Source organism: Camelus bactrianus, chromosome 35 (assembly GCF_048773025.1).
Source record: "Camelus bactrianus isolate YW-2024 breed Bactrian camel chromosome 35, ASM4877302v1, whole genome shotgun sequence".
Classification (NCBI taxonomy): Eukaryota; Metazoa; Chordata; class Mammalia; order Artiodactyla; family Camelidae; genus Camelus; species Camelus bactrianus.
Window position 1 is genome coordinate 22,166,660 of NC_133573.1, and position 23,959 is coordinate 22,190,618.

A 23,959-nucleotide genomic window follows, 5' to 3' on the forward strand; every position below is an offset into this window, starting at 1 on the left:
GTGTTAATTCAGTGAGAGGGAGGCCCCCACCCACAATGTCACTGCTTCTCTCTGGCCCTGACTGGGTGTCGTATCTGTGGTTCCCATCACTGACAAGGGGCTGCACTACACTGGCCACTTCCGAGGCATGTAACTCGCCTTTGGAAAGAGTTGGGGAGAGCTGAGTTTTCAAAACAAAGTACGAGTGTTGTACCAAAACAAGGGGTGATGGATGCTGGGTGCTCACAGGATAACAAATACTGACCACAACGGAGATGATATTTTGTGTATTCCACCTCATCAAGTCATTATTTTATAATTTTGCATTTACTGTGAAATGTAGAATCTTTTATTTCATAATACTAGGAAGGGAGTGAGATCAACTATTTTTCTCCATCTGTGAAGCTAATATAAAAATGTCTCTTTGAGGGGCCAGTGTTAGTATTGGAAGCCCCTTTGGGCAGTCTGTCCCTCCAGAAGGACTTGTCGCTGAACCAGTGAGTCTGCTTTTGAATGTTATGTGCTCTCTAGCCCATGCCTCTCCTGACGTGTGAGGTTTGAGCTTGTGCCCACAGAGTAAGACAGTAAATGAAATGACCTGTGTGTTCAAGTGGGCGGGGCCACAGGGTTTCTGTGAGGTAGCTTTGAACAGAAGCTGAGGCTTCAATGATGTCTGAACGGTTCTGATTAGACTCGGGAAAATAATGAAATTCTTGCCTGTTAGAAGAGGGGAATAATCAATTTAAAATATCCTCAGTCTATAAGACAATTCAAAAAGTATTGATACTTAAAAAATAACTCTAACTCTTGCTAACAAAAGCAGCAGGAAGAGCTTTATTAAATAAACACTCGAGGACATGCTATACATTTCAGATCGACTTTTACTACCTACTGAATATTCACACATTCATCATGTTTTTGTCAAGTTCATCATATGATACTCTGTGGACAATGCCAGGCATGCAATGACCCATAGAAATTTCAGTTGTTCAGAATTTGTGTAATAATTTTATGCATTTTTATTGTTTTCACACTCATCATCCCCATTTCCTCCTTTAAACATGGATGTATGTTCCTACCTGAAAATACCATTTAATATTATATATATATAATATAGTCACAATTTAGGTACCTTAGGTTCTTGAGAAACCCACTGTGGCAAGAAGTGGAACCAATGAGGGGAGACATGGGGGCTCCCAGGTTTGCAGTTGTGAAAACTCACTTTGGGTGTGGGTTGTAGATACAAGATGACAAGCAGAGGGATTAGTAGGCAGGAACTGCAGTCATTCGAGTGAGTGACAGTGGCGCCCTGAACATGGTAGTGGTGAAGGGGGTGGAGCAGAGTGGGTTGCATTTGAGATATTGATGAGAGAAAACTCATTAGCATCTGTAGCTGGGAGTTGGATGGGATGAGGTGAAGGAAAAGAAATGCAAGGAAACTGGAGACCCAGAAAGTAACTTGTTAATTTCACCTAGAAATGTCATGAACAGGGAGGACGGACAGGTCCAGCCATTAACACCTGATGTTAATCGCTGGACAGTCTCCAGTCAGAAACGTAAAAGGATCTGGTGTTCTGATTAGAGTATTTGATCCTGTATGAGCCTTTCCTGGGACTGGGATTAAAAGGTTTCAGACCAGGGAGCTGTTTTAGGAAGCTGGGATATTTATGGTTGGGTGAATTTAAATCTAATTTTAGGATCTGTCCTTTAACTGGGGGATTGTCTCTCTGGTCACGTATATTTTTCATATTTATTTCCTTAATTTTTTCTGCAGTGTCTCTAGAAGTATTTGGATCATTTAAGTGAAGAAGACAGATTTTTAAAAGGCTTTTTTGTTTCATGCCATGTTTTGAGATTAATCTTTTAATGTGATGTATTATCTCAAAATATTTTATTCTCTTTTGGCAAACACTGCTTTCTGTATTTGTTCCTGAGCAAATGCTAGAGATGAGCTTTTGGCTTGAGTTAACAGATGAAACCAAGGATGTATTTGTTATTCCTGTCACTGCGCTCCTGAATTAAGAAATGGTACCTGATGATGTGTGAGGGCAATTGGTGGTTGGCAGGGGGCTTTCAGAGATACCCTTCTGATGCTTTTGTTCCATTTGCCTTTTAGGTTAACATACTAGCTGGAGGGGACAAACATCAGTCATTTCACAATTTTGTTCCCCCCCCGGGTAAGGGGCCTTTTGGTTGCTTCAGTCTCCTCAGAAGAAGGGGAGCAGTGACTGGATTTGGTGGAATTCACCTTTTTCTGGTTCAGGCTCATCCTCCTCCTCTTCCTGTGGGCTCCCAGGCTGGGTGGTGGCTCTCTCCTCTGCTGCAACTGCAGCCTTGTGGTTCTTTGTGTGAGCTGTTACCAATTCCAGTGGCTATGGTTTGTTACCTCTATTTGTACCATAACTAGAAATTTGATAAGGTTATGTGCCTGTCAGATGATTCAGATGTCAGGTGCAGATCCAGCAAAGCAATTTTGACAAGTCAAACATTGGTGCAAAGAGCGGGGGCGAGGATGACCTGCCAAGAGAAGAAAGTAAAATCTCCTACGGCCTCGCTTTCTTACTCTTTTAACTCGAGGTCAGTGCTTTCACCTCTCTAATTTGCCCCTTCTAAAGTGGCTGTGACATGGCGACTTCCAGCTTCTGTCTAAAGGGCAGTGAAACGGAGGCCTGCTGTCGGAAGGTGGATGCTGGCATTTAGGGAGATTTGACTTTGGATATTCTGATAAAAACATCTGGGTCTGGAAACTTTATCTTTGATGGAAGCTGAGATTAAGGTCTTAGAAGACAAGGTTTATTAATGCCAGTGTCTGTTCACGTTTGTGTATTCCAGAGAGCCGGGTATTTTTCGTAGGCGACAATGCTTCTGTCTTCCAGGTGGGGGGAAGGGCCCAGTGCCTGGCAGCACCTTTGTCCTCCTATGTTTTCCAGTCCAGGCAGTGGTTTGATAGGTACTGCTCACTGGTTGGGCAGATTGTCTGTTGGATGAGGATTCGGTAGAGCCTAGGATTAATAGGTTTAAGTTTCTTAGAGCCTTTCTGTTTTTCCTCGATTGATTAAATAACTTGTATTTCTGAACTATGCCAATATCTAAACCTCTTCACAGCCCACACTGAACAGTTTACATTGGCATCTGCCTCAGCAGGAGATTCTCCATTTTGTCTGCAGGTTGGACAGTAGTGACCCCCTTTAAAGAGATGCTACTGGAATTGTAGGCATACCCCTAGTGTTTTGCCAGTTGGTTTTGTGAAGTTATGGAATGAATGTAGGCATTCAAGTGTAACTCATCTTGACAAGGGTTTCATTATACTCTGCAAGCACAATTCAAAGAAATAACGAATTTATATTCAGGGAAGTTTTGTTTGAGTTTATTTAAAGAAACGCGACACACACAATCCCTATAATAGCTCTTGCTACTGAAGTATTGATGGTGCTGACAAAAAGAAAACTCAAACCAGATGGTTTCCAAACAGTGGAACCACCTGGCTCTTTGGCAATGCCAACATATTCCTGTTTCTCAAATAGCTGTGCTCTCATGGACTGTGAAGTATAGAAGTGAGACGTTCATGGGCAGAGTAACATTCCAAAATTAGGATTATTAAGAGATATTAAAACACTTATCCATGTCAGCTTAAACTGGCAACTCTCTTCCATTTCTATTTTCCCCTTCTTTCTCTGTGTAAGTGTAAAGCCCAATTCTTTATTTCCACATTGCAGAGAAACAAAAAATGCTATTGCTTCCTGAGATGTTTATTCTGGCGGAAAAAAGAAAGGTCCTTTGTCCTTTTGGGAAACAGACTCACCCAAACTCCATTAGTGTTTTCAGACCATACAGGAGACTTTTAGGTCAGCAAGTGATTGTCAGCAATATAATTGTACCTGTAACACCATGAAATGACACTGAATCATAAAGCTTGAAACATCATAGAAATTTAACCAAGATAATATTTTAATTGATGCTCAGATTTATATGGTAATGTTCCTAATTATAATATTAAAATTAAACTTTGGGATTTTCTTGAATTATTTAGTATCTAATTTTTCATGTTGGAAATCAGAGTGAATTTAAAAGTGAAAATATTGAATAATCTACAAACCTTTCTAAGTTGATGCTTAAAAAGGTGATCATGTTAAAGTTTCATGTTGAAGTGGTTACCTTAGTTTTTTACTCATCCATTTGATGAACACCTACTGAACATCTAACTGGCACTATCTGTAACCATTAAAGATCCCATTACTGGCTAATGTATGTAACATGGAAGGCAGTTTAAAAATTAAGGTCTGATTACAGTGTTGTTTAAAATCTAGTCTTTTTAAAGAAGTAATGATATATTTTCATTAAAATTACGTTTCAGTCTAAGCCAAGGTCTTTGAAGTTTACAGAATGTTTGAATTACCATCTTGTACATAATAGGGTAGAAATAGCGAAGATTTCAAGATGTCAAACCTGGGTTTGAATCCTGACTCTACTGCTTGCCAGTAGGTGACACTAGGTTTGTGTCTCAATCACTCAATCACAGTTCCCTGTATCAGTTAGATGAGGTAGGGGCACAGTCAGGGTGGTATGGCTGCAGACTCTGTATTAGTTAGGATTCTGTGCTGTAAGAGGTAGAAAACCTAACCCTCGATCACTTGAACAAGATGGTAATTTCTTTTGAGGATGTTAGGGTACACAGATCCATGGGCAGGAATGTACCTGTTTGAGCTTCAGGAACAGTCTGGATCAGGACTCAAATGCCACCAGCCTAGGGCTCTCTTTTTGGCAGATGAGCTGCACCTGCCCCTCTGGGTTGTGGTGGTGGCAAACCTGGCTGTCGATAGTTCATATTTTATATCTCTAGAGTTTTAGGTGCCAGAAAGAGACTTGCTTTACACTTTGGGTCCCAATGCCTAGCCCTCTCAAATGTCTAGACTTGGACTAGCTTAGGTCACGGACTGACTGCCTTTGGGTCCATCCTCGGTGGTTAAGGATGTGGGTCCTGTGGGGAAATGACACCACTTGTGAAAACTGAAATGAGTGGTTGAGGCACAGGACCATTACTAGAAGGAGGAGGTCGTGGGTGGACCAGACAATACATTTCTCATATGTAAACAGTGGTAACAGAGACATCTCTTTTCCAGTATGATTTTGAAGATGAAGCAAGATAGTCTGTCAGATGCCTAGTACAACGTCTGATGCCTCGGACGTTGTTAATAAATCATAGCTGCCATCACAGAGCAGGGAGGCAACAAGCCAGCATTTCTCAAAACTGACACCTGTAATCAGCGTGATGCTCTCACTCTTAACTAAGAAACCGCGATTCTTCACTTCTTTCTTCCATGCTGCTCAAGTATTTATTTCTGATCATTTCTTCCCCGTGGAAGACCTAAATTAGTACTAAGTTTCTAGTTGTAGCATGGATATGTTAATGACCTGTAAACATTTCTAGGAAATGTGTGTTTTAAATAAAATTCTGTATTAAGGATTTCATCTTTAAAATTGTTTGATTAAAAAGGCTTGTTGGGGTTTTTCCGGGTGGCAGAAGCTCTCGCTCATGGAAGCTATTCTCAGTGTCATTTGCGTGCATCTTAAGTATATAATGTATTTAGATTTATTCTTCTTTTGCATTCTTTTCTTTGTTTGTTTTTGTGTGCTCTAGTTTTGATTTTCCTTTTTCTCCAGTTTTGTAGACGTGGAGGAAGCATGTTTTCTTACGGAAAAACAGCCGATGTTGCCTGATGGAGAATGCCATTGCAGGTGTGGGAGGGTTGTTAGGGCCAATTTTAACGACATTATCAATCTGTTAGGGAGCAGGCGTGTGTAAGAAGCATGGGGGATCATCTGTCACTTCATCAGCTGTGACTCTGGGAGTCAGGACAGGTTATTTTCACTTTCATGACTGTTCTGTGCTGGTTCAGCTCTGTTTGTTTACATTTGCTTGATTCTTGATTTTATCCTTCTTTTCTTTACCGTAGTTTGAATGTGGCTTTCTTTTCTGAATGACTAATTCCTAATTAGCTTTTTCCTAACTGAAAATTATCCATTTTGTAATTCAGAATATGCACACAGGAATGTTCCCTGTTATAACTCCTTATCCTCTCCTTAATTTAACCTTGCATGATATCTTCTGGTCCAAATCATTTGAATAATATTCTACCCTGGGTGTGAATTAGGCTGTTTATATTTAAACATTTAAATCATAATCATGTAATGGGATGATTAATAGTTAAAAGAACAAAATTCCAGAAATCAAAATTCATAAATTGCCTGAATTATTATATGTTACTTAGTAGACTTTATTTTTTATTTATTATTATATTATTTATTTTATTTCTTTTTTTTAATTTTAGGGGAGGAGGTTATTAGGTTTATTTATTTTTTTAGAGGAGGTGCTGGGGATTGAACTGAGGGCCTTATGCATGCTAAGCATGTGCTCTACCACTTGAGCTACACCCTCCCCCTAATAGACTTTAGTTTTTAGAGCAGTTTTAGGTTTATAGCAGAATTGAGCAGAAAATACATATATACTCCCCTTCCCTCAACATCTCTCACCAGTGTGGCATATTTGGTACAACCAATGAACCAACATGGACACATTCTTATCAACCAAAGTCCATAGGTTATGTTAGGGTTCACTCTTGGTGGTGTACATTCTATGGGTTTTGACAAATGCATAATGACATGTAGCCACCACTAGAGTATCATACAGAATAATTTCATTGCCTTAAAATTCCCTCTTGTTCCATCTATTTATTCCTCCCTCCCTCCCTCTCCCCAAGCCTCTGGAAACCATGGATCTTTTGATTGTTTCTGTAGCTGTGCCTTTTCCAGAACGTCATTTGGTTGGAATATTACAGTTTGTAGCCTTTTCAGACTGGCTTCTTTCATCTAGTAATATGTCTTTTAAGTTTCTTCTGTGTCTTTCATGGCTTGATAGATTTTTTTTTTTTACTGCACATTATTATATGTTATTTAAAAAGTAACTTGGCAACATAAATCAGCAAGAGTCAGGCTCTGTGAGTCAGTCACTCCTCGAGACTACATCAGACATTAGAATATTAATTGTTCTTTGTTCCTTTAGTACCTGAAGAGTTAATTGGATGATACTTTAGTTGCTTGGAAAAGTTAATCATCAAATACTTAGTGTACTCCCCAGAGTCACTTACAACTCGTAGGCAGAATTTGGTGGATTAGTTACATTTCTCCATTGTAAGTTTCTTGGTGAAAATATGCATTTGGTGTATATATTTTAGTCACCAGTTTTCTTCATTGGCGTAGACATGACTTTTTGGTTTGAATCAGTAGTCCCATCAGTACAGGCATGCCTTGTTTCATTGTGCTCTGATTTACTGCACTTTGCAGATATGTGTTTTTACAGAGTGAAGGTGTGTAGCAGCCCTGTGTCGAGCAGATCTGTCGGCACCATTTTTCCGACAGCATTTGCTCCCTTCGTGTCTCTGTGTCACATTTTGGTAACTCTCACAATAGTTCAGACATTTTCATTATGATATTTGTTATGATGATCTGTGATCAGTGACCTTTGATGTTACTGTTATGACTCAGTGAAGGCTCAGTTGATGGTTAACTTTTATTTTTAAGCAATAAATAAATTTTTCATTAGCATATGCACATTTTTTTTAGACATAATGCTGTTGCACATTTAATGGACTACAGTGTGGTGTAAGCATAGCTTTTATATGCACTGGGAAACCAAAAAGTTCCTGGGACTTGCTTTATTGTGATATATGCCTCATTGCAGTGATCCGGAACTGAACCCGTGATGTCTCTGGTGTATGCCTGCACTGTAGGCTTGGCAGTGGCCTTCTCCCCTGATCCTTACTAATAGAAAATTTAAACGATTGTTTCCTTCAAAAGAAATACCCGAAAACACTTTTTTAATTTAATTTTTTTCAGTTTTTTAAAAAACTTATTTATTTTATTGTTATTTGGGGAGGGCAGGGAGAGGATTAGGTTTATTTATTTGTTTAATGGTGATACTGGGGATTGAACTGAGGACCTCATGCATGCTAAGCATGTGCTCTACCACTTGAGCTATACCCTCCCCCATGTCAGTTAGATGTTTTTAATAAAAAGCATGGGCTGTGGTAAACTTTACTTTGGGTGATAGTTTTTGTTCCTTTTATGGCACCACAGGTTCCGTTACAGAGAGTGAACTAGCTAAAATTTTAATTTATGCAAATCTTCTGGCATCCTCTTCTAAGAAATGTTCAGTTGCTTCCACTTTCCCCTTTGCTTTTTTATGGGACATTGTTTATATCTCATGGGTGTTCAGTTTGATATTTTTCATTTTGGCATTTTTTTCATTGTCCGATGAATTGAAAGAAAATGTCCGGGGAGGTTGCTAGAGGGAGACTTCTACCTCCTATTAGCTCTGTCACCTCCTCAAACTCCCTTCCTTCATCTAGAAAAATGAGCATTAAATTGTGTAGCTGCTAGGATTTATCTGACAATAATATAGATAAAGCTTATTTTAATTTCCATTTCTTTTATTTATTTATATTCTATTTTGATCTTTAAAAGACTTGCAGGAGCTCCCTGGTATTTCCACGCAGTAGGAAGTGTTCTCTGGATGTTTAGTTACTGTGGGTGAGTTAACAGCGTCCTTGTGGGAACGGAGTGCTGAGCACTCCTGACACATTTCCTGCTGGCTTTCCCTCCTGGCTCTGTGAGCATCATCTATAAACCACTGGCTGCAGTGCGTGGGATGTGGTAGAGAGCTGACAGGTGTCAGACACTGTTGTATCATCTCATTTGATTCTCACAAACATGCTAGCAATACAGTACTACAATTCTGCTTATTTTCTACACAGGGAAACTGAGGCTCTGAGAGATTAAGTAACCTGCCTAAGGTCACACGGCTATTAAGAGGCGGAGCCAAGGCCCAAGACGAGTTTTTCAAAATCCTAAGACAGAACTGGTAACCTCTAAGTTACACTTCAGTGTTTTAGGGGTGATTTTTAATTAGCTTGTTGAGAAATTAATGACAATGTGCTTTTTATTACATATTCAGAGTATTTATTTAGAGTAAAATCTAGATTTCAGTGTTTTTAAAGGAACTCCAGGGAGGAGGGGATAGCTCAGTGGTAGAGTGCATGCTTAGCATGCTTAAGGTCCTGGGTTCAATCCCCAGTACCTCCATTAAAATAAATAAATAAACTGAATTACCTAACCCTCACCCCATTTTTTTTTTAAAAAGGAACTCCAAAACTGGTGAAGTTGGATTGTGAATATACCTAGAATGTACTCACAAATCTGTGAGTATTCAGTAAGCACCCCCGCAGATGCAGTGGAAGGCTAATTGAAGGCCTAGAAATCTGTGGAAATTATTTTTAATGCCTTTTAATTATCTTTAGAAGGGTAATTAAAATTTTAATTTTATTTAATTAACCATAAATTTACAAATTATGTGATTAATTTATAAAAAACAAATTCACTTTTGAGCTCATTTAACATTTGTTAAAATTAACTTCACCTTAAAAAAAGCCCTTAATCAGATTTCCCTTTGTAGTTGTTTAATTCCCATCTAGCATCGTAAGATTAGCCAATTTTCTGCATTTCAGACATTAAAAATACCAAACTCAATAGTAATCAATCATGAAATAGTTATTAAGCTTTTAATATATGCTTAGCACCAAGCAAAATGCAATGAGTTAGAAAGAAGCATATGGCGCACATTCTCCAGCACTTTGAAATCTACTGCACTACACGAGATGGTGCAAAATTGAGTGCTGAATTTTGCAGATCCAACCAAGAATTTTGCATGTAGTTTAAAAATGATGGGACCCTCACAGTCTCCCCTGGAAGAAATGTAAAATATCCATCGTGTCATGAAAGATAATAAACTTGGTCATTTGATCTTATTGTGTCATATGGAGACTTCAAAATGTGTGACATAAAGAGCAGAATAACATGCGTCAGTCATAAACATGCCTGTGGATGTTAGGCTTCTGTTAAACACATTCTGACAAGGTCAGCTGCTTTAAGGCTAAATAATGTCTTCCTTATGTTTACTCTCCTGCCCCAGGTTCTTCTTAGCTGACTGGTCTACCGTGATTTGCCCAGGATCCTCTCAAACTGCTACTAAAAACTGCTCACGAACCTGTGTTTGGAATCCCTTTTACAACACCCTTTCATCCTCTCTCAATTTCTCTTTTCCTGTCTTTTTGCTTCATTTCAGTATTTGCCAGCAGAGTGACACAGCTTCATTAAGACGAATAAGCTTAGAGTGACTACTTTAACTTTCAGCCTGTAGATGTCCGCTGACTAGGTCACCTGCCACTCATGGAAAAGCCAAGTCTGGTCTTTAAGCTGACTGAAAATATCAACCGAATATTCCATGTCTATTCTCCTGCTCATGACTTTTTTTTTTTTTTTAAACCTGTGGAGATTCCCCATCCAGGATTTTAAAACTCTGTCTCTGCTTTCTTTGAAATCACTTTATTGTCAAATATTTGATCAATACAGAAGGATATATGGAGCGTACATGTAACTTTTACTGCAGGATAACAGAAGGATCGCATGGGAATCTACCTTCCAACTTAAGAACCTGCACATCACCAAGGACAATGAGGCCCCCTGGCCTCCTTCCAGGAGCAGACCTCCTCACAACTGCCTGGACGTTAGCTTATCAGGTCCCTTGCCCCCCCATTTATGTACCCCATATGCATGTGTTCCTCGCCTTTTTCTCCTTCAACAAAACGTTTCTGAGATTCAGCCACAGGGATCCATGTGGCTGTAGTCCATTTATTTTTCACTCCTGGGTAGTATTATACTGTATGAATATACAACAGTTTATTCATCTCCTGTGGATGGATATTTAGGTTGTCTCCAATTTTTTTGGATAATACAAATGTTATTTCGAACATGTTGGTCTGTGTCCCCAGATGCTCAAAGGCAAGGGTTCATTTAGAGAGGAGGGTGGAGGAGATGCTGAGCTTATCTTTGTAGGATGTGTCTGTCTTTGGCCACACTTAGTCTCCTTTTGGTTTATTGTTCAATGATTTACAGGTCTCTGATTCCACTTGGTTTTCTTTTTTTTTCCCCCACCATCAGAAATGGCTTTCTGTCTAAGAATAGCCTTTCTCATTAGTCATTTTCATTTTCTTCATTTATTTGTATTGTTATAGTATCAATAATTGTGGTAATTGCAGCATTTGGGGGAGAGAACTTGTATCTCAGAATTAGCAAATAATTCAAGTGGCAGCTCTGTTCACTCTTTTGATTTTTCACTTTTCCTTTTCAGACATTGTGAGCCTTTTTCTTAAGCCTGGCAAGAACCCTCCTGGTTTCCAGGCTCTTCCTCTGTCTGAACTTGTGAGTGTTACTTGCTGATGACTCCAAACAAAATATCACTGAGCACGCACACGTTGACAAAATGATCATACTTAAGCAATAAAGGTCATTTTTGAAATTTAGTAAGAAGGAGGAGACTGATATTTGCTAACGACCTAGTAAGGGCATGTCCCTGCTTGATGTTTTCTTGTTATTTATGTTAACCCTGCAAACATCGTGTGGCATGTTGCTTTTTTTCTTTTCTTTTTCCATTTTATAGCTGAGGATCAGTAGTGTTAGAGAAATGGAATGAATTAAGATCCTTGGACAGAATTAGGGTTTAAATTTAGGTCTTTTGATTCTTGACTTAGGGTTCTAATCTATAATATAGAACGATAACTCTGTGTGCGTGTGGATACACCTGCTGGTACATGTCAGGGTTAGGCAGCATTCAGTATTTGAAATACATTTTTAAGCTGCTTCTGAAGAAAAATATGGCAAATCAAATTGCCTATTGTGCATATTTCTTGCGTTTGATTCTAAGTGCCTTTTCAAAGTGCCTTTACTTAGTCTTGGAGGGATAAGCTAATGGAGTCTGGGACTGCATTCCCTTCCAGCTGCAGCACCTTCTCTGTCTGGACTCACAGTAGTGTCTTGATCCTGTGTGCTTCCTCCTGTGCCCTTCCTGCCCTGTTCTGACAAGCGCATGCTGCTCACCTGGCTCAGTCTCCCGGGGGGCCAGGGTCTGAGGCTGGGCCCAAGAACTCTCTCTGCCTTCTGTGGTCCTGAGACTGTTCTCTAACAGTGGGTGAGTGGGGAAGGAGGACCAGAATTGCCTGTCCCCTTACTGGTCTCCTGCTTCTGTTCTGCTCACTCGAGTGGGTTAACACGGTGGCCAGAAAGAGCCTGTTAGGCCGGAAGCCCAGCATGTTGCTGCCCTGCCTGCAGCCCTCACTGCCCTGCCTACAGCCCTCACTGCCTTCTGGTCTTTACTCACTGAGGCCATCCCTGACCACCCTGTCTAAAAGAGCAGCATCCCTGACTCTCCTCATGTCACTTCTTGCTTTGTTTTTCTCTTAGTCCTTACCACTGACTTAGCATTTATTCAACTGATACAAATCTTGTGTCTTTTCTTTCTCTCCCACTGTAATGTCAGCTCCATGAGGCAGGGCTCCTTGACTGTTTTCTTTGCTGCATTGTTCCCACCCCTGGAACAGTACTTGGCTCATAGTAGGTGCTCAGTAAATATTTGTTAAATGAACAAAGGATTGAGGAGGTGAATACTTGAGGAGATTCCAAAGAATGACATTCCTAGAATACTGCCATTGTTATTCGTGGAATCATCAAAAAATACTTTCTAATAGAATAGAGGACAAGAGACTGGAGGTGATTTTATATCCGATGCTGGAACATAAGGGAAGAAAAGGCATTTTTAGTGGGGACAGAGCAGGAGTTCTTCTAAAAGCAGCTTATACAAGGCTTAATGAATACTTGTTGAGTAAATGTGGAGTAAGTTAACATACAAGAGCATGCGCTGGACTGAATGTGTCCCACTGAGATTCGTATGTTGAAACCTAATCCCCAGTGCGATGATACTAGGAGGTGGGGACTTTGGGAGGTGATTAGGCCATGAGGATGGAGACCTTGTAAATGGAATTGGTGCCCTTATAAAAGAGATCCCGAGAGCCCCCATGTCCCTTCTGCCGTGTGAGGCTGCAGTGAGTAGACAGCCAGCTAGGAGCCAGGAAGCAAGCTCTCACCACACATTGAGTCTGCTTGCACCTTGATCTTGGATTCTTCAGCCTCCCGAACTATGAGAAATCAATTTTTGTTGTTTATAAGCCACCCAGTCTACGGCATTTTTGTTGTAGCAGCCCAAATGGGCTGAGATAAGCACCGTGGCTAGCAGTTTCTTTCCAAATCTGATCTAGATCTGTGTTTCTTAGCCTAATCTCCTGGCTCTTCCCCTTCCTTCCACCCCCTGCCCTCAGATGCTCCAGCCAGACAGAGCCATGTTTCAGTCCCTGGATGTGAGGTTCCTCTCTTCCCTCTGGATCTGGGCCACATGCCCTCTGTCTGCTCCTGGCCCTCTTCTTTCTCTCTCCCCCATTCCCTCCCTTCCCTTTCTTAATCATTATCAGTCAGCTTCCATGGGCCAGGTGCTGTGCTAGGTTATTGGATCACAGAGCTCAATAAAACTTTGCCTGTGTCCCTGAGTTGCATCTCTTCTAGAGTTGGGGGCTGTGACTCCATTGTCATTGCAATTCAGAGTGATAACCATTCTAATAGGCAGGTGTCAAGCTATGAGGCTCAGGACTGGGAGGAGGCCAGTCCAGTCCAGCTCACAGAGGCACACTGCTGGCGCTGAGCTTTAATGAATAAATGGATTATGTTTCCCAAGGGCTGAGGGTAGGAAACATTCTGTCGGTGACAAGGAACCCTGAGTGGTCTTACGAGAGCGCTCTTCACACAGTTCTTACAGATTTGCACAGCCTGCGGTGTGCCTCTTGGCAAAGACAGATTGTCGCCCAGCACCTGCACAGATGGAGCTCAGGATTCATTGCCACCTGTGTGGTCACCAGATGACACATCCAAGGTGTTTTGTAGGGGTCCGGTCATTCACACAACTCCAACAAAAAATGAATATCTATCCAAGAATAACTTTAGTAAAATTTGTAAATGGAAGCTAAGAGCTGATTCTTAATGTGATATATTTTGCTTTTTAACCACGATCTGTTTGATTGTATAGAACTGTTCTTTTTGACATTAGCTAATCCTTTCAAGTCAAGCAAAACCAATATGACGAAGATAATGCTGGGTATTTGCACAGCACCTTATACTTGCTGAAGTTCTTTCCTGTGACTTATCTCATTCAGTCCCTGCAGCCTTGTTAGTTAAGAAGCTACCAGAATCTCTAATCAGAGATGAGGAAACTTTGGCCCAGAGAAGCTAGGAGACCTGTGAGGTGACTGGCGAGTGACAAGGATGGGATGAGAAATCCAGGCTCTTGTCCCCTAAAGCAATGCTTTTTCCCTGATACAATCCCCTATTTTTATAAAATGTTAAATCTTGTATCACAAATAGGAAGAACTGGAGCATAGAAGTAAACAAGGAGAAATTCACGTGTTAATATCTCTGGGAACCTTGTACCTGTGTATACGTTGTAGGCATGATGGGGGGTTGGGTTGTATTAATCAGAATTCTTTTCATTATTAAAAGGGGAGAAATTAGTTCACTTTAACTGATAAACCCAGTAGTTCTGGCTTTAGGAAGAGTTGGATCCAGGTGCTTGAATGATGTTGTCAGGAGTCTCTCCTGGCCTCTTGCTTTGCTTGCCTCTGGGCTTCGCCATCATTGGGTGGGGGCCAGATGATGGCCAGCAGCTTCAGTTTTCCACCTGCTAGACTAGCCAGACCATGGGGAAAGAGCACCGCTTTCCCAAGAGTTCCTGCCGAAGCCCCAGCTGTGGGCTCTTGGACACATGCTGGATTATGTGTGTGTCAGTTCCTGAGTCCAGGGTGCAGGGCGCTTATTGGCTGGATTCGGTCGTGTTGTGAGGGCAAAGGAGACATATGAGATTGAAGGGAGGAGTCTACTTATTCCTCCCTGTCCTCTGATCTCTTTTTATATCCACTTGCCTCTCAGATTCTGCAGACCTGGCAAGCCATCAGGTATAACATTTAAAATTAGACCTAAGTAGAGAGATAGGATGTAAGTGGCTGGGAGTATGGAAAAGAGAGGCTGACCAATGGCTTCAAGGCTGCCTGTATGCAGTAAAGATTTACTGGGTGGGTTGGTGCTTGAGCTGGTGCTAAGTGTATAGGAGGCTTGGTTGTGGATCACACCATTAAAAAGGATTAAACATCTTCTAAAACTCTGCAAACCAGTCATGTAGATGATTGTATTATACACTTTGAAACTATTCATTTAATGAGGCAAGCCCCAGTCAGATGATTCTTATGTGTCTTGTGAATGTGGAAAGGACCGTTAAATGATAATTAACTCAAAACCTATGATTCTGGAATTTAATGTTTTTTTTTTTTTCTTTTCAATTCTTTCTCTGGAAATTGCCATTAAAAAAACAAAAACAAAAACAGAAACCCCAAGCTAATCACAAAAAGAATATGTGATTCTCTGAAACTGGTGTTAAGGATGTCAGAACTTGGCTTATAGATTTCCCTTCTTCTCTGTGCCTGTTGCTGTTGCAATCTTGTCATCTTTTTTACTTTTATTACTTTACTATGCTGTGCCCTGGTGCTTATTTCAAGCAAAGCTAAATGGCTTCCCTGCTTAGTTAGGCATAAAACACTGAGCATGTGCTGCTGTGTATTTTCACACATGCTGGGAGATTGAAGGTTAGAAGGCTAATCTCATTCAGTATTTTCTGTAGAAGAAAAATAATACAGTTTATTTGACTTTTTATTTATGGAAATAATTCAAGGAAGGGTTTTATACATCTAAATGAAAACGTGGAGGGAAAATTAGATATTCGTCACCTAAAAGTGATGAAAGTATCTGTATCTTTTTATTTATTGTCAACTGGGATTTTTTTTTTTCTTTTAAGCTCTTCTGATGAAAGGAAATCTTCCAGTAGCCGCAAGGACAGTTGTGCCTGAAAGAACTGAATATTTAAATGTAAACATGACTCAACAAAAACAGTCATTCCGTGCTCAGCTAAGGGGACTTTTCAAATTTATACAGAAAGTAACACAGAATCTAATTTTTAATTAGCCACCCTAAATGTTAATTATTAATTTAAGTTTAATTTGAAGCTGATAATTATGAATGTGAAAATGGGAGATTATATGGGTTATCAGACATGTTTCCATATTTCTTGATATTTAGGCTTTTAAAGAGATAAGAATAGTCCAACTGGTGTGACTGTCTCAGTCATTAAGAAGCAGAATATTTAACTGGTGTGACAGTTATGGTCATTATGCTAATAATAGGAGATGGGGCCCTGGTAAGATTAAGCATTAGCTGTTTCAGTGCCATGATGAAACTGTAAAATTCGGCTTCACTGGGTTGTAATTAGAAAAGAAATGTATTAAAATACCGGAAAAAAGTTAGGTACCTCAGCACACAGTATGCCAAGGGCTTGTGCTGAAGCCTTTTAATCCCTAGGTGTGGCCTGTTTTATAAATATTTCTGTAAGCATTTGCACATTCAACATTTGGCAGTGCAACATTGTATAACCATATCCATATGCTTTGCCTTATGAAATAGAAGGAAAACTTTGCTAGGACACGGCTGCTGTGGATAATCTTGTATACCTCCCTCCTCCATAGTGTGGTCCAGGCTCAAAGCGATGCTTTGTCACTGACAGGACAAGCCATGGGAGTAGAAGATTTAGCTTTCTTTTTCCACATTTTTTTTTAGTTGTTGTACCACTACGAATGTTGATAATAATAACTATTATGGAGCACTTGCTTGCTTCCTATGGGCTTGCTTCCTATGTGAATGAAGACATTTGATTCTGTCATTCAACCTATTAAATAGCATTATTTAAGTATTATTATTGTTGTTGTCATTATCACCATTTTGCGGATGAGACCACCGTGGCACAGAGTGATTGAGTAACTTGCCTAAGGTCGCCCAGTGGCTGCTGGGACACAGAGCAAGCAGTCTAGCTGTGCACTGTGCCGCCTGCCGGCAGCGCTGTGCCTGGAGGCATTGCTTCCAGTTTTAGCAGCTTACTTGGCCCTGGCCTATCCTGAGTGGGATTTGTGATTCTTCTGTTTCCTTTTCTTTTTCTTTCTTTTCTTTCTTTCTTTTCTACTCTCCTTCTGTTAGGTCAAGTACAAAAGAGATTTTGAAGAAAGCAAAGGGAGGGGCTTCAGCATCGTTACAGACACTCCTGAACTACAGAGGCTGAAGAGGACTCAGGAACAAATCAGTAATGTAGGTGACCATTTGCTCAGTGACGTGATACCCTAACTTGTAGTTCTGGTGTGAAAGTGAAATCGGGCAACTTGGAAGTGTTCTTATTGCTATGGGCTGCAAGGAGTACTCAGTGTCCTCAGAAAATATGCCAAGTTCATCTGTTAAATTCCTTCCCTTTGATTTGATCACAGTTATCTGGAGCCTAACACTTTAACAGCAGTGACAACAGGCATACATCATTTTGTTGTGCTTTGCTTTATTACACGTCACAGATAATTTTTTTTAACAAATTGAAAGTTTGTGGCAACACTTTGTTGTCAGATTATGTTTAGACATTTTTCGCAATAAAGCATCTTTAACTTAAGGTATGTACATTGCTTTTTAAAGACATAATGCTGTTGCATACTTAACAGACTGCCCTATAGTGTTAACATAACTTTTATATGCCCTGGGAAACTGAAACATTCATGGGACTTGCTTTATTGTGATATTTGCTTTATTGAGTCACTCTGGAACTGAACCTACAATATTTCTGAGATATGCCTGTATATTTCTGAATACACTTGTAATTTATTTAAGTTGATGTGTTTAGTAAATTGATTTATTTAGTACATCAATTTAATTATATAAATTAATTGTGTATTCAGAAATAATAGTCACCGCTATTAAAAGAATTTATTGTAATTTAGCATCTTATTCCATTTTGAGTGATTCTCAGCTTTTGAATTTTTCCAAAATAGGACTTGTATAGGTAAATAGTAAAACCTATCAGTTAATTTTTTGCTGTGGATAAGTGTACAAAATATACACACAAGGTTATTGGTATCTGGAGAAATCTCATATTTGCTGACTGTGTGTATATAAGATTTCATATTTTAAATTAGGTATTTGCTGAAATGACATATTACATCTAATTTTTGAAATAAACATTTATATTTGAAGTTGCTTTGGATTTGAAAGCTGCATCTTGTTTAGTAATAAGACTTTCTTGAAAAAGAAAATTGAGACTAGCAGAGAAGTTCAAAACATATGAGGGACCAAAATGTGTTAATCCAGTATTTATTAAAGGTGGATAAACAGCTCTTCTTAATTTTTCTGATCCATATATGTAATTATGTTTCTTCTAAAGTTTTATATGAAGTGTGTTGACATGAATTTTTTTCCAGAAAAAAATTAGTTCAATGTTAGGTATTCAAGGGGAAATAAGAATTAAAGTCAGCAACTATGTACCTGATGTGAAAGTTTGGGCAAATATGTGGGATTTATACCATTTTTCACTAGAAGTCTATTGTGTGTATCACTTGTACAGTCACCAAAATGTGTATATCTAAGTGTTTTAAGTTATGTAGCATTGATTTCCAGGAAATGTTTAATTAGCAGATTGTTTTAAACTCACTTGTATTTGGCCATTATCATTATATACATACATACAGATAGATAGATAGATAGATAGAGGAAATTTGTAGACAGAATCATAGGATATAAGTTGAGAAATAATTGTATTTGTCAAAAGTTCAAAAATGGAATTATTTGATATTTTAAAATATTTATTTAAGGAGTGAGAGAAGGCAGAGGAAACACTTTGTTTTGCCATACTCCCTAAGGTTTATTCATTGTTTGCTCTTTAAATGGACATTTTATTTCAGTAAGAACTTTTTCCTTTGAAGAGAAAGGTTTGAATTTTAAAGATTCATGGCGTTTGTCCCTCAGTTTTCCTACCCCCATTCCAACAACCCACCAGTCATGAATTCTGAAGATCACTTTCATTGTCTTTCTTCCTCTTCATTCTTTCATTAAATCAAAATCCTATTTCTGTTTTTTAAAATGCAAATTAGAGATATGTTCCACTGGCAGTTATATTCTGTAATGTTTCTTTCCTTGGATCACTTTTGGAGAACATTTTTTAAAAAAAATAAAAATAACACTGCATAAAACAAAGTTACATCATAAATCTTCAACTATCACAGACATTTATTTCAAAAAGAACTAAACATTTCTACTTAAGACATCCGACAGCTAACATAAGGATTGCAGTTGATTCAAAGGTAAGCCTTTTAATTTACATTCAAATTAAGTCAATATTCATATTTAATAAGAAAAGAACTGATCATTTCACCAACCTTTATCATTAGCAGGAATATACATTTTATTCAATACCAGAGGCTGTTTGCAGATCCCTTCTTAAATATGCAAAAAACCCTTATAACAGGTATGTATAAGTCTATATTTATCATATACATAGTAGTATATGCAAAATGCCATTTAGATTAAGCCTATAATTTACACAACACTGACTTTTTAGAAGTATGGAATTTAGATAATATCTTTTAAAAAATTGTGCAATTGCCTTGATGTTAGCAACCATAGAAGTCATATAAGTAGTTCTTTTGGCCATGATGATGAGGCATATTAACATTTGGATAGCCTTAAAAGTATATAGATTTTGTAATATTACTGTTAGGGGTATACTCCCCCCCCCCCCAGTTTTACTGAGAAATAATTGACATACATCCCAGTATAAGTTTAAGGTGTGCAGCATGATGGTTGGTTTACGTATATTGTGAAGTGATGACCACAGTAGGCTTAGTTAACATCATCCTCTCATGTAGAGACAATGAAAAGGAAAGAAGAAATTTTCTCTTTGTGATGAGAACTCTTAGGTTCTATTCTCTTAACAACTCTCCTGTATATCATAAGAGCAGTGCTAATACAATCATGTTGTCCATTACATCCCTCGTACTTATTTACCTTATAACTGGAGGTTTGTACCTTTTGACCCCCTTCCTCCAGTTCTCCCTCTCCCCACTCCTCTGGTAACCATCAAATGGATCCTTTTTTCTATGAGTTTGGTGTGGTCTTTTGTTTCTTTGTTTTTTTAAATTACACAGGTAAGTGAGATCATACAGTATTTGTCAATAAGTCTCTTTGACTTATTTCACTTAGTATAATGCCTTCAGGACCCATCAATATTGTTGAAAATGGTAGGCTTTCCTCATTTTTTATGACTGAATAATATTCCATTGTGTGTATGTGTACATGTATCTCAAAACTTCTTTATCCATTAATCTTTCGGTGGACACTTAGGTTGTTTCCATGTCTTGACTATTGTGAATAATGCTGCTATGAACATGGGAGTGCAGATATCTTTTTGAGTTAGTGTTTTTGGATATATTCCCAGAAGTGGAATTTCTGGATAATATGTTAGTTCTATTTTTGATTTTTTGAGGAGCCTCTGTATTGGTTTCCATAGTGGCTGCACAAATTTACAATCCTACCAACAGTGCACAAGTGGTTAGGGATTTACTCTTGAAGAAAAGAAGCTGTTAAATATTCTGAGGTCTAGTGAATTTATTATTCATTTATAAGGCTACAACTTCATGAACTTTTCCCGCAACCTCACAGGTTTTCCATATTACTCAAGGGCTTTTTTTTTTCTATAAGAAACTTGGGTTAATCTGAAGGGTGGTACTTTGGCTGGTCCAGTTTTCCGCATTCAGATAAATCCAAACTCTGAAATATATTGGCCAACTCCAGACAGATATTTTTGACAGTGGCCTGGATTGTGTCTGTTTTGAGAGAAAAAAGGGCAGACGGAAGAGACCCCAGAATCTTCCTGCTGGAGATGCTGGGATGGAGTGGGCTCATCCTGAAAATCATAAGGAATTTGGGATTTGAGCTCCAAGTTTAATACAGGTTGATGTAGATGGGTTAACTAAGTCAGGGTCTTGGCAATCCTTATATTACCATTTGCTTCATTTTCTTACTTGTTTTTAGTTTATCTCTGAATACTGGCTGGATCTTTCTAAACTGCCTTTAATCCCTTTTGGAGTTAGGAAAGTATAAAGACATAAAACAGTGGATTTAATGACAACTCCTAGGTGTTTTGGATGATATGCTATGGATGAATGGGCATTTTTGATTGCTCGTGTCTCTGTCAGTTTCATGAAATTCTTTCAGACACTCTCATATTCATTTGTCAAAGATTTGAAATCATTTGGAAATGCCCACTCAGTCTGTGTCTGTTACTGAGGTGTGGGATTAAATACAACAGTAAATTTGAAGTTGTGTGCAATGACCAGGGTGAGAGCCGATCCAGCCTTAACTCGCTTCTTTCAGAGTCTATAATGCCAACATATTGAACACTGGAGAGTTATTAAATGCTGCAATTTAAACTTCTGCTCTATTACTCACTTAGTATAGCTGCAGAAAGAATAAGAAAAGAGGCAGGATTTCACAATTTACCGAATAGTTGGAAAGAAACAGAACTGATTCCTAAAATAAAGAAAATTTTTTTCCATGAAATTCTCTGATTGCCTGTACCTCTACCCCACCAAATTCTAGGGCATAAATTCAGAAACGGCAGAAATGTCCTAGTGCACCTCCTCAGTTACTGTACGTAGTGATATTTTAGGACAGTGTTCTTAAAGGACAACATACAAACATGAATTGAATAATTCCCGTGCCTTTGAACATTTAAGGAAAAAAAAAAACCTTTTCTCTGTTGTCCCATAGCTCTAGCTTGTGTGGGTAGTTGTAAAGGCTGTTTCTAATTCATGTGGTCACTACCTTCATGTCCATAAGCAGTGCGTTCAGGAAACCTGCAGCAGGGTAGCAAGGCTGAATCACCCCCAGACATCTGTGGGACACAGTCCATTCTGGAGAAGGTTATCAACGCGTTTCATTCTGCCTGTTTACACACCAGTATAAGCTACATTGTCAATTAGCTGAGACAGTCTGGGGGATAAGTTGTGAAGTAATACGGTGAAGTTCAACCCCGAGAGACTCTGATAAATGTGCTGTAGATAAAATCTAGATGTTTATTTTCTAATTTATTTCAGATGATGGAGAAATATTATATGAAGGCGGAGGAAAAAAAAAAAACCCAGATGACAAAAGCTTGTATTTTACAGACTAATTCAAATGGTAAGCATACTATTATGTGATTCGTCAAGATTTGTGCCTTGACTTACAGCGGGAGTACTTGTGCATGTGTGTGTGTGCATGTGTGCCTGTGTGTGTTGGTGTCAGTGGGAATCCTTAGAACTCCCTTTCCGTAGATCACTGGCCCACAGACAAAACAGACAGGAGTGTGTTCACCTGCTCTGTATTCTGTATCTATACACACCCTGTAAGTATGTATAATTTTGATTACCTATCCTGTTTCCTAAATAGTGTGTTTTACTACCATTTTCACTTTTAGGATACCCAGAAATGTCTACTTGCTTTACAAGGAAAGTTAAGGTTGAAGTCTTTTTTTTTTTTTTTAAACATTATAGAAAAGAGTCTTTCTGTAATTTGATATTGAATTGTAATTATTTTTGTTTTCTGAGACAGCTACATAATTTTTCATTGACTTCTTAGAATGCAAAAATAAATTATATGCCCATTAATCAGCACACGTGGATACTGCTGACTTAGATCCCTGAGACTTTGTGAGTTAGCTCAAAAAAAGATTAGATTATTGGCGGTAACCATGGCCTAATAATTGAATAGGAGTACCTATGGACCACTGAAAGATTTGATTCAAAGTTAGGTTGTGTTAGGGTGAGCAAGAGGGTAGGGAGGATTACCTAGGGATCTGGTCTCTGTTTGTAATTTAAATAAATCATTTTGACAGAGACTGACTGTGGCCACGTTCAGGCTGCTGATGGTGTGAAATTGAGTCATATGGTGACAGAAGACAAGCAGTCAGGAGAAGTCCCCAGAGGCAAAATTTGTTATGTAATTGGGTCAACTCATGCATGAGACGTGCATGCTAATTGTGAACTGGTAGCAAAATTATAGTGTATGAGGCAATTTGGTCTTATGTGGACCTGAACAACTGACACAGGGTTTTTCTTTCTTTCTTTTTTTTTTTAATATATTAAGCAAACATAAGTTTTTTTTTAAAGTCAAGAAAGGTAAGAAAGCAACTTCCAGTGGGTTTTTTTTTTTTAGTGTTTTTTTTTTGGGGGGGGTGGTTAGGTAATTAGATCTATTTATTTAATTATTTGTTTAATGGCAGTACTGGGGATTGAACCCGGGACCTTGTGCATGCTGAACATGTACTTTACCACTTGAGCTACACCCTCCCCCCAACATTCAGTGTTGAAATAGATTACTTGTGAATTTTGTTCCTCATGCAAGAAGCCTGTTTTATAACTTATGAAAAGCTGATATGAAATCTTCTGATTTTGAGTAGCGAAATCCAGTACACCAAGTAGCTTGAATGGAGAATGGGGTAGTAGTTTTGTTATAACCCATAACGGGGCTGATTAACATAGGTGATTAGTGATGAGGTCAATGGTTTAGATTTAAGCCCTTGAAATCTAATATTTTCACAAAGTGAGTTTATGTGTTACTTCATGCTTTATCTCCAACCCATCTCAGCCAGTAACTCCGATGTATTCTGGGGTAAGAGTGGGTCAGTAGCTTTATCTTTAAAGCAAAGATCAAATATGTCAAAGAAAGTGATAGGGCAGTACCATGTCTTTTCCTTATAATACCTACCACATGTATGAGTGGTTTATTCATTTCAAAACACTTTGACATCCCCAGTCTAATTAGAGCCTCTGAACAGCCTCTCCTTGGGGAAAGTGTTTCTATGAAGAATACTTACACTTTTATGAGAAAAATGTACGGAAAATTACCTCTTGGTCCTTTCTCATTTCTAAATCTGTGGTTTCCCTTACACCTGGTTTTGCTTTATTTTTCCACCTAGGGCAGAACTTCAAAGGTTGAACTCTTCTTTTTATCCTCATTTTTTTTTTTAAGCCACAGTCACTTAAAGAAACAAATATATCCCAGACCAGTAATTACTTGTGCATGGCAAGTACAAGGATTCTGG

General features: G+C 38.7%; 1 protein-coding gene and 1 long non-coding RNA gene across 3 annotated transcripts in view; both read left to right on the top strand.

The window, feature by feature from the left end:
* NEBL (nebulette) overlaps nt 1-23,959 on the top strand; it is a 310,491-nt gene that overhangs the window by 149,480 nt on the left and 137,052 nt on the right. For both annotated transcript variants that reach the window (XM_045511120.2, XM_010947807.3), the window contains exon 4: nt 17,044-17,151. In XM_045511120.2, coding sequence (XP_045367076.1) covers nt 17,044-17,151 — 108 coding nt within the window. The remainder of the gene's footprint in view (nt 1-17,043; nt 17,152-23,959) is intronic.
* On the top strand, nt 17,158-22,031 carry LOC141576042 (uncharacterized). Its single transcript, XR_012504262.1, has 3 exons — nt 17,158-19,178; nt 19,269-19,342; nt 21,972-22,031. It is a non-coding gene; the product is annotated as an uncharacterized LOC141576042 (long non-coding RNA).